This window comes from Fulmarus glacialis, unplaced genomic scaffold (genome assembly GCF_000690835.1).
Source record: "Fulmarus glacialis isolate BGI_N327 unplaced genomic scaffold, ASM69083v1 scaffold33317, whole genome shotgun sequence".
Lineage (NCBI taxonomy): Eukaryota > Metazoa > Chordata > Aves > Procellariiformes > Procellariidae > Fulmarus > Fulmarus glacialis.
Genome location: NW_009222053.1, coordinates 70001 through 83748, shown reverse-complemented (window position 1 = coordinate 83748; position 13748 = coordinate 70001). Strand labels below are relative to the sequence as shown.

Genomic DNA, 13748 nt, shown 5'->3' with positions numbered 1-13748 from the left:
AAATCATTTTCACACTTCCTTGTGCAAGTCTTACCAATTACTTCTTGTTTTCTCATCTGCAAGGTTATGGAGTACCTCCACAACATAGTCAAGACTGGAATGATCCTGCCTTTGCAGTCCATTTTCACAGCAGTTACAGATTAATAATGTGGTTAATTATCTTGTTACATTAGACTTTTTTGGTTTTACAGGATTAACAGCTGTGTAATATTTGTTGCTGCGTGATATTAATAGCTTACATAAACATCAACAGGGCATCAAACAGAGCACAGCTGTGGTGGTTAATTGTACACCAATTGCTGGGAAGCCCTTTGTCTAAAAGCAATTCAATCAAACTTGGTTTTGTATTATGAACTTGTTTGGCTTTTGAGCTTTTGAGAGCATTCATACCTTTAAATGCCAGTATTCATGGACTAGACCAGGTTACTTCTCGGCATCTTTTGAAATTTTCACTCAATGTGATAGCAATTAAAACAGTTGCCCACTAAAAATGTTATTCTATTGGAAACTGTAAATGTTTTCTAAACAACCTGCAACATTTTCCTGTAAAAAATCATAATTTTCTTTTTTCCATATGTACTTATTCAAGTATGCATACTAATGAAAATTAGACTTGGCAAAAGAACGTTCAAAGTAGTATCTCCAAAGTAATGGTTTTAAAACAATTTTTTTTGCACATATGTGTACAGACACACAGACACAGACACGCACGCTATATAGCAGTTTGCAAACCCTGTTTGTCATGTCTTGTATTTCTCAGATTTAAGTACAAGATTCAGATGATAACAGAAGAAAGTTAAGCTGCTACATCACTATCACCATTTAGATGTGTACTGGGTAAACAATAACAAATGCTTTATAATATTTCAGCTTCATTAAGAAAACTGTTTCAGTATTTTTCTTTTTGTTTAACATATTTTCAGGTATCTGCACTTTAATCAAATAGAAACGTTGGAACCTGAATCCTTTACTCATCTTCCAAAACTTGAAAGGCTGTAAGTTTGTTTTTCTTGGGGTAAGATTCAGAAGTCAGCTTGCTTCTTTGTTTGAATTAAATCAAATGCTTGAAACTGGAAAATAATATTTTTATCATTCCCATAGATTATTTTTAATCTAAATTCTTTATTGTAACTACTACATCGTTGTTGCCAAGAACACTTTGGTCAGGCTGACCTTAGAGGCATGCAGAAGTGAGCATCGGCATGGTATATTTTTCTATTGCAAAACTATTTCCCAAAGAGCTGTGATCCATGTTTGGCCTAAAATAAATGTTATGGATGAAGAAGTAGAAGATTTATATTATGACTTTTTTTTTTTTTTTACTTTCCTATTTGAATGCTTATGAACTCCCTTCCTTTTGGTTACTTTGTCTTTTTATGGCTTCTTTTTCCCCATATGGACACACCAAATACACCTTGGAGGCCACTTAAAAAATAGCAGCCAATGAATTGCTGAAAAAGGTTCAATTTTTTTTTTTATTTTGTAAAATTACTTTCTCTTAAAGGACTTTCAGAAGAATGTAAATGAAATGAGTATGTCTCAAAATCTGAATTATTACATGCATATTTTTGTGCTTTTTAACAGATTTTTGCATAACAACAGAATAGCTCATTTGATTCCTGGAACATTTAGTCACTTAGAATCTATGAAGAGACTGTAAGTAAATTGAATTATTATTGAACTAAAGAAAGTTTAAATAATCTAATTGTACTGTATCACATCTTGCAGTATTTATCTTCCTTGCAAATGCCTTTCATTGTGTAATTGTTTTAAATATTAAATAATTTTTCCTAAGCTGTGCTCCTGTTGTTTACGTACATAGATTGAGACCATTGCTTCATATTCTACCATCTTTAGTGACTGACTAAATCCTTTTGTTTGTTTCCTGTCTTGGAATTATGTGTAATCATACAGTCTTGTTTTGTAGACTCCATAATATACATGGATCCTTCTTTGGGGTTTTTTGGGTTTTGGCTTTTTTTTTTGCCCCTCTTGTCTATGTCTCACTGGGTGATCCTTCTATGATCTCTTTCAATATTTGATTATTTTGGTATTTTCTTTTAATTGTTTTACTTGTCCTTACCTGATGATAAAAACATGGTTATAAAAAGGTGCTCGGTGGTTTAAAAATATAAGTTGTACTTTCAAAAGCAACTCCAGAAGCCAGTTATTCTTGAAATGCCATTAACTTGGAAAATTAGAGGCTTAATCCCTCAGTAGCATTTGAAAACTTGAACTTAATAGAAGTACCATAGTAAGGTAACTTTCAGAGCGTTTTCTATCCCTCACTTTGGATCTTCACTGATATAGGATAAACATTCTTTAAATTATCCAGGGCTGCTGTTTTGAGAAAGGCAGTCATGCATGCATACCCCCCTTTCCGGGAGGACTGCTGAGGGTGTGCTGTGCAGCAAGTCACAGCGCCAGCTCTACTAGGAAAAGAGATTGCAAGGGGCATAACAAGAAGATGGTCCTGCAGCACTGCTGGTTTAGGACAGTTGTGAAACCGTACCTTTAACTGTGGGCAAAAGACAGAATAAAGTGAATTTTGATGATGAATGCACCTTCCATAGTAGCTGCTTCACTCGTACCTCCCTTAAAGTCCTGTGGAGTTCAAGCAAACAGAAAGAGGTTCTTCTTCGCATAATACCTACGTAAAGGGGAGTTTTAATAGTGGCTATGAGTGGAACAGGATGCGGGGCTAGACTGACCTGGTGTCTTCTGACTTGGGACAGCTTATCCCTAAAGGTCACATTGTGACGTTCATGTTCCGGATTTAAATTCTACCAATAACATCTGATATACTGGGAGACATTTGTACAATAGCTTGTAAAATAGTTTTGCTTGTTCTTGCCTGTTTTTCGTAGGAGAACAGGGAAGAAAAAATATCTGGGCATTTGTACAAGAGGTTGAAAAAACTACTAAAAGACAAAATGATCAAAATTTTATGACGCCCAAAGATATACCAAATTGAGGTTGCTTTGCCATGCAACTTTATTTCCAATTTATGTATAGCTATATTTAATGGTACAGATCTCTGTACTTAATGGTTTTTTTGCCTACAGGGCCCTCCACTAGAAAGTGCAGTGCTCCACATAGTAACAAGGCCCTCCACTACTGGAAAGAAAGTCAACAGAATTTATGGGTTCTTGTTTTCTGCAATAAGCAGGAGTTACTGACCCACTGAACTCAGCGAGAGCTTAATGCTTAAATAAAACTGTGGGTCTTTGTCTCAGTTGCCTGATCAGCAAAATAGGAAGTTGTAAAAATGTTAGGTTAGCTGTTACTAAGCTGTTAGAAGTTACTACAGTAATAAGTATTAAACAGAAAAAAATGTAGGGAGAATGGTATAAGTTCCTTATTTAAGCAAAGTTTGTGTAACATCTAAATAAAACTTGATTTATTCACTGAATGCTGGGGATAAAAGAGAAACGTTGTTTAGATGCTTGCTATGTTGCACACAGTCCTACCCATGCAGTAAAAATAATACGCGTTTTTGTAACAAAGACTACCAGAATACGTATAAGCAAGTAACTGTCACCTGTATTCCATATTGCCCCATGCCTGTATTCACAGATAAAGGCACTGCTGGTATTGCAGAACCATTTTGATCCTAACAAAATAGTCAGAGCTTGCTAACAGGTGTTGTGGCTGCTTCTTGTTTTGTGCAGGCGTTTGGATTCAAATGCTCTTCACTGTGACTGTGAAATCCTGTGGCTGGCAGAGCTGTTGAAGACGTACGCAGAGTCGGGTAATGCTCAAGCAGCAGCTACCTGTGAGTATCCACGAAGGATCCAGGGAAGATCAGTGGCCACGATAACACCAGAAGAACTTAACTGTGGTGGGTTTGCCACTTCCTGCAGGCTTCTTTAACATGTTAAATGTACCTACACTGTGGTTTTTTTTGTTTTGTTAGAATTTGTTGTTCTGTTCTCTTCAATAACGCTGATCACCTCTGGTCAATATTGGTTATTTCCAGAAATCTCCCTGTGTTCCTTCCCAGTTTTTGTCTGCTTCCCACAGAACTGACTGCTTTTACCCCTCAGCGTATCTTTAATGACACAAATATAGCCATGTTTGAAATTTCTCCTTGAGGAACTAAATGTGATTATCCGGAAAGAGTTTATTTTTCCTTTTTATATTTCAGTTTTGATCATAAAAGGATTGTCAACTAGGGTCTCTGGTATTACATTAATATTGTTTATTTATTTATTGTTTATTATTTATTGTTAATATTGTTAACGCTGTACAAGGGAAAGGGAAGAAAGAAGCTGTACAGAATTGCTCCTGATTTCACAGAACTTACTGTTAAAACTCTTGTTGATATTATTGGAATCGGGGTTGGGCCACTGGATTTCTTTTTTACTCAGCTATACTTACAAGGAGTGCCCTGCACAGACACTGAAATCCTCTGTCACTGAAGGATTAATGGATAATCACTTTTATTATAATCCTTTTGTTCGTCTGTATTCCTTTTGCTTAGGTGTGCAAAGGCTTGGCCCTGTGGGCACCCTGGTGCTCGGCCCTGCTCCTCTTCTGTTCCAAAATCAAAATACAGATTTCTCATCAAGCTATGGGCATTTGCCTGCCCAGCCACATGACGAGGCCAAGATATAAAATAAGTAAATTGTCCTTTTGGTTATGTATTGGATATGATTCTGATCATGAGAATTATGACCATAAGCGTCTACAAGGTTCTTGTAAAAGATAGTAAAAAGGGGATTTGGTGCAAGAATAATTCAGGTGTCATCCTACCAGCTTTCTGCACATCTAAGGAGCCTGAGTATGGAAACTGCAGGAAGCAAGCTGGACAAATTATTCTGTAGGAGGCAGGTTAAGCACTGATACTTATCTAGAGGAAGTTATTTTAAATGGCACTTGTGCTTGCTGCTTTGAAGTTTTTCCTTCATAAGCAAATTCAGCCTCTGTTCAAATAAATAAAACAGCTACTTTAGAACCTGATACAAATTTGCACAATCCATATCCAGTCTGCTAAAAGGTCCTAAGGAACAATGGAGGAGGTCAGAAAGCCCGCAGTCACTTTTGCATAGGGAAAAGTGTGTTTAATCCTGATTAAGCGTATAAATGTTTTAAGTTAAAACATTTGTGAAAAATATTTTTCTACAACGCGTATGGAAAATTTTTTATTTACCATTCTTTAGTAGTTTTAAAACAAGTAAGAGTTCCTTATACGTTTTATTGTTGATACAGAGAGGCCAAGAATTACATCAGAGCCTCAGGATGTGGACGTTACCTCAGGGAATACAGTGTACTTCACTTGCAGAGCTGAAGGCAATCCTAAACCAGAAATTATCTGGCTTCGAAACAAGTAAGTTTAAAAGAGGAAGAGAGAATCTTGATGTACATATGTTTGTCTGGGTGTGTGTACATTTCTGGGTGCATGTCCACACGCATTACATGCTAGTATATGGAATAGTTACAGCAGAAACATATTATAATTGAAAGAAGTATATGAAGTAATAATGGCCCATACCTGTTTTATTAGTAATTCTAAACACTTAAGAGATGATAACTTTAGAAAATATTAATTTATGACTATAATATTATTGGTAAGATTTTCAACTGTAGTTATACCTGCAAAGTTGCTCGCACCTGTAAAACTGTAAATCATTTGTATGTAAGTATCAGGTAATCCAATATGGACATGTTGCACGTGCAGTTTGTGGGTTTAGCTAGTGTTTGCATACTCTGTGCAGGTCTGTTTGCATTACATTTTGAGGCAGAGCAAAAGCTACTTTTTTAAAGGACTCCAGGTGGATAAGAGTTAGGTTTCAGAGGAGGTCTTCCCTGAGCCCCAGCTCCTTGGAGGCAGCTTTCCTCTGAGGTGTAGCTCCATTCCAGGAGAGGAGAGATATGTCAGTTTCCAGGCTCCCCAGACCAGTACACGGAGGGCAGGTATCCAGTTGGGTCTTAAAAGCCTCCAAGGATGGAGGTGGCACAAGCTCTTTGGGCAACCTGCTCCATTGCTTCTCCTCACTGCTTAGGGGATGAAGGGAAGGACCTATAAAGGACGTGTCTTTCAGCAGCCCAAGGGCCAGCCCACTGCAGAGTGGCTGCTCGAGCTCTGCCCAGTGCCTCGATCCCTCCAGCAGCACTGGGCACAGCACAACTGAACCAGCCACATGGCAGCATGTTGCTCCCCCTTAAACTGATATGAATTTATGATGGACACATGAATTGTGAGTTTACCACTGGATTAATCAGACTGTGGCTTAATAATGCTCTTATAGAAATGCAGACCCTGATCTGGAAAATATATTCTCTCACATTTTATATTAGCAAATGAACCATTTTAGGTTGTTCGTTGCTGATAAAATGGAACAACGTAAAGTCCTAGAGTTCTGTAGCTTTGTGCTGATGTCAGTGAGAACCCCATGTGCAGCAAGGGTACAGCGTTTATGGAGTATGTCAAGTCAGAGCCTTGAACTTGGATGGTATAATTATTTCATTAAAATTTTCTTTGGCTCATGTACTTTTTATAATAAACAAAGAAAACATGTATTCAGAATACACATATGAAAGAGTTTTAAGAAGAAATTTGAGCTTGGGGTGTGGGATTATTGACTCTGGCTTGTTTCCTGGCTGCATGAATGAGAGCAAAGCTCTTTGCAAGGTAGTTGAATATGGCAAGATTTCAGTCAAAAGCCATTGACCTGTTGAGCGGTATGTTGAATAAATCAGCAGTCAGGCTGGGTTTTGGACGTAGGGGGTGAGATCCCATCCCTTGTCTGTGCTTTCCTCATCATGTAGTGAGGGATGGAGTGAGAAACAGTTCCTTTAATAAAAACCCCTAACTGTCCTTAGTTAATATCACAGAAATGTATCCATGACATAGCCTGAAGACCTGATCTTCACTTATGTTTCAAACCAGTATAAATTATAATTATGCAAATTATCATTAGTGCTCCTCGAGCAATCCAGACAGAGGTTGGCACAAAGATGGTTTTATAGCAACTAACCCCTCTCCTAGTAGAAAGTATCTTGAGTGTTGAACTTATATTGTATACTTCCAGGAAAAACATTTTAAATTGTTTTGCTAGTTAGAACAGCCTTAAAAGAAAATGAGACCAGATATGTGTATTTTGTTCACTTTTTTCCCTGTAAGCTTTTACTCATAAAAAAATTTTGGCTTTTCATTTTGAAGATGTAATACTTGCATAAGCAAAATTGGTTAATTTTTTGTTTTTCCTCTTCCTCTTCTCTTTAGGAGAAAACTAAAAGTTCTATTATTTTACTTAACAGAGTAAAACTTTTTTTCCCCAAGTTGTTTTGGGTAATAAATTTTGGGTTTTATTTGGCAGTTTTCTGTGCTTGTGATTTAAAGGTTTAACTCCAGCAGATTCTTTTCTTCACAGTAATGAGCTCAGTATGAAAGAAGATTCCCGTCTAAACTTGCTAGATGATGGCACGTTAATGATTCAGAATACTCAAGAAACAGACCAAGGCATTTACCAGTGCATGGCAAAAAATGTGGCTGGAGAAGTGAAAACTCAGGAAGTTACTCTTAGATACTTTGAGTCACCAGGTAAAGAACATCAAGTCTGAATTTTGCATTCAGATAGAGAATTGTTTTGATAATAAGATTGCTAAAAATAAGATCCTTTGGCTTTTGTATGTTCTTGACATGTAGATTACTTGTGCTTGGGCATCTTAAGAACTAGATCATGAAGTTATAATATCCCTAGAACAAAAAATCAGCCAGTTAGTTAATATCTTTATCGTAGTATGCAATTCTGATGATAGCTGTGTAGGCTGTTTGTAGAAGGTTTAGGAAAAGAGGCTGTTGCATTGCGATGTTGCTCAGTGCAATAATGTTCCCTCTGGATACCTGAAAACCACAAGCTTCTGAACAGGCCACTCATGAAAGCTTTGGCACACCCTGTGCAGCCATCCTTGCTCAGGAGCTTTTTAGCCTGAATCTCTGTCTAGCCAGTGCTTCATGTTTGCAAGCATTAAATTCCTGTCCAGGACTGTAGTGTTTTTAAATTCCAAACTTTGCTGTGAGAAAATTTTGTTTTGACACTCAGCATCAAGTAAAACATCACTGCAAAGCACACATGTACTTGGGAAAAGTTACTAAAGTGTAGCTTAATCAGTTTTGTCTTTTTGTTCACTTCTGGCAATTTTTAGCCAGTGTGTTTTCTGGGTCTCAGTGTCTATGCCTCTGAATAGACCTTTATAAAGATCAGCAAATCGGAAGGAAATGTTTGAAAATTGTTTTAACGGGAGTTAAGAAAAAACATCAGTGCAATTATATGAGCTTTTATTTTTATCTATTGATATTTATAAATGTCTGCAGCTAGATTAGGCTTAAAACGAGGCAGAGTTTGCACCAAGATTAGAACTATGTTGGAAGAAAGGTATTAAAAAACCCCCAGCTTCCCCAAGCTATTGCAATATTCAGCTAAATTAGTGCTATGTGAGCTGAAAGTCATATTTAGGCATTGCTCTTCTCTCCCAGCCCGGCCAAGTTTTGTGATTCACCCGCAAAATACCGAAGTGCTAGTTGGAGAGAGTGTTACCTTGGAGTGCAGCGCAACCGGGCACCCTCAGCCGCGAATTACCTGGACCAAAGGCGACAGAACCCCTTTACCAAGTGACCCTCGTGTCACAATAACTCCATCAGGAGGACTTTACATACAAAATGTGAAGCAGGAGGACAGTGGCGAGTATACCTGTTTTGCAACTAACAGCATAGATAATATCCATGCGACTGCGTACATCATAGTCCAAGGTGAGTAACGTTAAACTAGGAGTGACATGCTGAAAAACATATTAGGAAGAGTATATTACTTTAAATTGTGCGATTTTGTCTTTTTTCTGAATTGTCTGAGCCAAACTAAAATCATAAGTTTTTTCTTTTACTTATACTATTCTAGTGTAGTCCATAGGGAAGTTGCTGTACATTTCACTCAGAGTAACATATTATATACTAATTCTCTGAAAGTTGAGTTTCATTGATTATTCTCAGAGGTTAATCATTGATGTTTTGAAATGTTTATTTCTTATTATGTTTTGTTTGCCTGTAGGAATAAACATGCAGTGTCAAATTTGTGGGGGATTACATTTTTTCTGCAACAGGCAGCAATCCTAGAGATCAGAATTTGTGTCTGGAGTACTAGAAATGGAGTTTCAAGTACAGATCTGTGCTGCCTTTCTTTTGTAGACACTTCAGTGAATGTGGAAACATTTTCTGCTGAGTTTCATGGAAACTATCTGCCAGCTGAGGCGTTAGTATAGCTTTTCTGCAAAACAAAAGTCGAAATACTCTAACTTACTGTGATCGCAATAATTTTGGTATTGTATGTCAATAGTATGAATATAAAGTATTTCTAGAACAATATATCAAAAGCCTCCTATATATATGGAGAATATTTTTTGCAAATGTTTTCATGCTGCAACTTTGATTTGCAAAACATTTTGAGTAACCTTTACATTTAAGTTTGCTTCTGTTCTAATGTTAAGATCTCTAGTTGGCAAACAGTTTAGGTTGCAAATGCTTTGTTAATGAGTTCAATTTTTAAAGCTATACAAAACAACTTGTCCATGTGATTTGTTCATTTATTATTCACCAATGGATGATTGTGTTTTGAGAGCTGAACAAATTACTTCTCACGCTGATAATGCCATCATGTTACTGCAGAAATCAGGCCACAGTCCACTCATTGCTTTCCTTTTGCGTAAAGAAGAAAACAAGCAGCGCAGGATGGTTTTGACTACATTGCATTTTCTTCACAATTTAGCTGAGGATTTTCTGAGAGAAAGAGAAAAGGTATTTTTAATCCAGGGAACACTTTGTGTTTGATTCTACAAGTCTTACCGTACCTCTTATTTTGGATCTATTGCAGTAGATCCCAGAGGCCTTCACTGACACCAGGGCCAGTGAGAGAGATGTTCCTGTTGCACAAGTGGCTGCCCTAACTCTCTGTCCTATAGTGGTCACAATATAAAAGAGTCCCATTAACATCTCTTTTCCCACCAATATGAGCTATTCAAGTCACACAGGAAACAGTGCGTAATTTCAGACAGTTGTGCATTTTTCAGTTGTTTTTTTTTTTAACCAGTTTATTTTCTCTTCTGTAGCTCTACCTCAGTTTACTGTCACTCCTCAAGACAAAACAGTGATTGAGGGACAAACTGTTGACTTCCCTTGTGAAGCACAAGGCTATCCCCAGCCTGTTATTGCCTGGACTAAAGGAGGTAAGCATGTTCCGTTTTTACTTTTATTTTTACTAGAATAGTTTAGGTGTCATTTTGGAATCGCTCATGCATTGAAAGGAATTGCATGTATTCGTTTAGATGCTTAAGTCTCTGAAGGAAACAGGGCTCATCTCTTTCTGCTTCGGCTAGAAGAGACAAGGTGTCCCACAGAAGCTAGCTGCCCAAGCATTTTTCATGATTCAGTAAAAAAAGAGTCACTAAAATATATGTCTCCATAATAGCTTCCTAATAATAAATGTTTAAGAAATATGAGACAAATCACATGTGGCAATACCTATCACTGCCAGTTTACTGCAGAAGAAATGGAGATGACTGTCATTAACTGGAGATCTGAAATTAGGTGGAATGTGCTCTCTTCAGAAACCAGAACAGTCCAACCTGTAACTGGCATCAGTATAACTGCATTTCTGTCACTTAATGTGGGTTGACAGGAACACTGGGGTGCACTCTGCTGACTGTTTTATCAGGTTGTGGCCGTAAAGGCATTAAGCCAAATCCAGCAGGAAGAAATACTGTAGCGGATGTTTTATCAGTAAGTAAATATTCCAGTTGAATCAAATGAAATAGCTTTAGCAGGCAAAACAACCCTTAGGAAATTCTAAATTATGGTAGATAAAGCAGATTTTTAACAACTCTTGATCATTTTGATGCTGATACTGTCCATGTTTCTCCCTCTACCAAGATTGCTCCAATCAAAGAAATGTCCAGAAAGGAAGAATGGGGTACAGACACTGATGTGCCTTTTATTTCATTTTTATTATATTCCATTTTTTCAGTGCTGTATGTATTTTTCTATGGATTCTCTAGACGGCCTAGGCAGATGAGATGAATTGTGTCTTACACACATGGCAATAATATGACATGAACAGTAATATCTGTTGGCGTTCTTCTTATGACGCCTTCTCATTCAGATGCTTTATCATGCTCCTTAAATGAAAATATTTATTTCTACCACAAACAGAGAAGAGATCAGGATTATGATTGTATGCATATGTATGTTTTGTTTGCTTTGCGTGTTTATCTTCTGAGAAGTAAAGGTTTCAAACTTTTTTTTTAAAAGACTAATTTTTTCCAACGTTTTATCAAATTTAAAATCTTCTGGATTTCCCTTTTTCTGACACAAAGGGACTTTGTTCTGCACTGATATAAATAGCAAATGCTGTTGCTCTGTGTTTCAGGAGGCCAGTTGTCTGTTGACAGAAGACACTTAGTTCTATCCTCTGGAACCCTAAGGATTTCCAGAGTTGCTCTGCATGACCAGGGACAGTATGAATGCCAAGCTGTCAACATTATCGGATCTCAACGAATTGTTGTATACCTGACTGTACAGCCTAGGGGTATGTTCTCCATGTACAAGCTGCTGGGAAAAAAAAAAAACAAACAACATTGAAGCTTACACGTAAATACAGAGTACTGTGTTTGATTTATTTTTTTTCCTAAAGTGTAAGATTGAGAATTAATTATTTTTGATGACACAAAATGTTAGTATGAAGTAGTTTAGAATTTGTTTAAAATTAAAAAAGCTTTTGAAAAAGAGCTTGAATAGTGCTTGAGTTTTTCTTCAGGACTTTTGCTGCATTTTACAATGATTCTAAGTTGCTGGTTTTGAATTATAAGGTCTTTTATTAGTTTTTATAAATTGAGCATGTGGGACAGTGTGCCTGACAGACTTTGTTCAAAGTCATTTGGAGACTACATAAGCTTACAACTAAACATGGGTTTTTTTGATAAAAGCTTGTTAGAATGAGGCTATATCTTCTGCTGTTTAGAAAACTTGCTGTTCAGGGTATTGCTAACATTTCACATTTCTGATCATTATTTCTGAGTATATCTATTTTTAGATTCCAAGTGGTTTTTAATAAATAACACGTATGGATACTTATAAGTATTTGTACAGAGTATCATTCCTTTAGAACAGTCTGTCTTCTGGGAAAGAGGTTTATCTGATCTACTCTTTTTTGTAAAGAAAGGAGGTTTGCTTTGTGGATGACAGTATTCCTATGCTTGGGAAAGTATTTTGTTTTGTGAAAAGACTAGTTTCTTATAAGACTCTATGCTATTGACTAAGTAGTGTTATTAACATAATGTTTTGATGTCCAGAGACAGAACACTTTATTTTAAAACAGCAGAATGATCTTCACAATGAAAAGTCATTTCTTATACTTAAAATAAGTTGACACAGGAAAAAAAAAAACACTCCATTTTTCTTATGCTTTTCTTCAAGTAAATTCTAAGTAAGATACTTCTAGGATTAATTAAAATCATATTAATATTTATAATTTAGTTACTTTGGTGTTTAACTAAATTGAAGGAGACTAAACATTTAATTCAAAGCATTTCTTGTTAGTGACCTCATTTTAAACAGTATTTTAGTGAAAGGGGCTCAAATGTCTTCCTGAGTTTAGATGTTTCTCAGAAAAAAATCCACTGATTTTTCTTAGTTAAAAGTAGTACTGGGAGATTGATTTGTCAAACTCGAGATTTTTTTCAGTTGTATAAAATTGTTGACTAAAATTCCATAAAAGAAAACTCAATTTTAAACAGTTTATAGCCTTCCAGCTGCATTAAACTTCTCTGAACTTGAGTAAAGTTTAATAAAATTATTTTTGTGTAACTCGGGTGGCAAATTCCAGTCACCAAAAGGTAGTAAATACAAGATTGAAGGCTGCATATGCAGCCTGAGATTGGAGCTCTCCATATATTCATTGCAATTCTGTTTTCAGTTGTGCAAGAAGATAAAACTTTTTCTTCTGGGCTTCTAACAAAAGGACTGTTCATCTGAGGAATGCCTAGTCACTGTGGCTAAGTCTGTATTAATGAATACAGATTAATGGTCCAGGTCTGTTTGTTGGCGTGACATGGCTCACATCCACAGAGCCAGACTCTCTTACCTCCCAGTGCTAGATGCCTGTCTCTGGATGCCTTATTTGAAATGGTTTCTGGTCCTTGATAGCCATTTGCGTACAAACAATTTAACACCAGGGCCAGATTTGGTTGGTAGTATAAATGTATGCTGGCCAAATAGTTCTCTGTAAAAGCACAGCCCCCTCCCACTCCCCGCAAAATACTGATATGTTACAGCAGAAATACAGTTTTTAGTGTCTTCATAATCTTGTATGTGATTCTCATGATGATATCTGAGTGTTGGATGTCAATCCAGATTTGAAGGAAATTAGGATTAAAAAATATATTGATTTTCTTCACACTGGATTTAGGTAACTGTATACCCTGTGTCCTGAAAATTGAAGGTGATTTTTTTATGTTTTAAGGCCTAGGGCTCATTGGTGTCAGGGGGGTAGGAGGTCTGTGAAGGCTTAGCACCTCAGCACCCCACCCCAGTTGGGCTGGGGGAATCACAGTTGAATGTGTTGTGGAAAGTTTTGCTTTTATCATCTGAGAAATATTTTAAAAATTAAAACTTTAAAAAATTGGCAGAAGTTGATGGGGTATTCATTCTGGTGACTTTGTTCAGATTTACCTATTCACAGAAATTTTTTTCAGAGCTT

General features: G+C 36.7%; 1 protein-coding gene across 1 annotated transcript in view; it reads left to right on the top strand.

Moving 5' to 3' along the window:
• PXDN (peroxidasin homolog (Drosophila)) overlaps window positions 1-13748 on the top strand; it is a gene marked incomplete at its 5' end in the record, with an annotated part of 58017 nt that overhangs the window by 15046 nt on the left and 29223 nt on the right. The window contains 8 exons of the mRNA XM_009581325.1: window positions 924-995; window positions 1585-1656; window positions 3672-3841; window positions 5212-5329; window positions 7377-7546; window positions 8483-8755; window positions 10105-10221; window positions 11421-11579. Of these exons, the coding sequence (XP_009579620.1) occupies window positions 924-995; window positions 1585-1656; window positions 3672-3841; window positions 5212-5329; window positions 7377-7546; window positions 8483-8755; window positions 10105-10221; window positions 11421-11579 (1151 nt within the window). The remainder of the gene's footprint in view (window positions 1-923; window positions 996-1584; window positions 1657-3671; window positions 3842-5211; window positions 5330-7376; window positions 7547-8482; window positions 8756-10104; window positions 10222-11420; window positions 11580-13748) is intronic.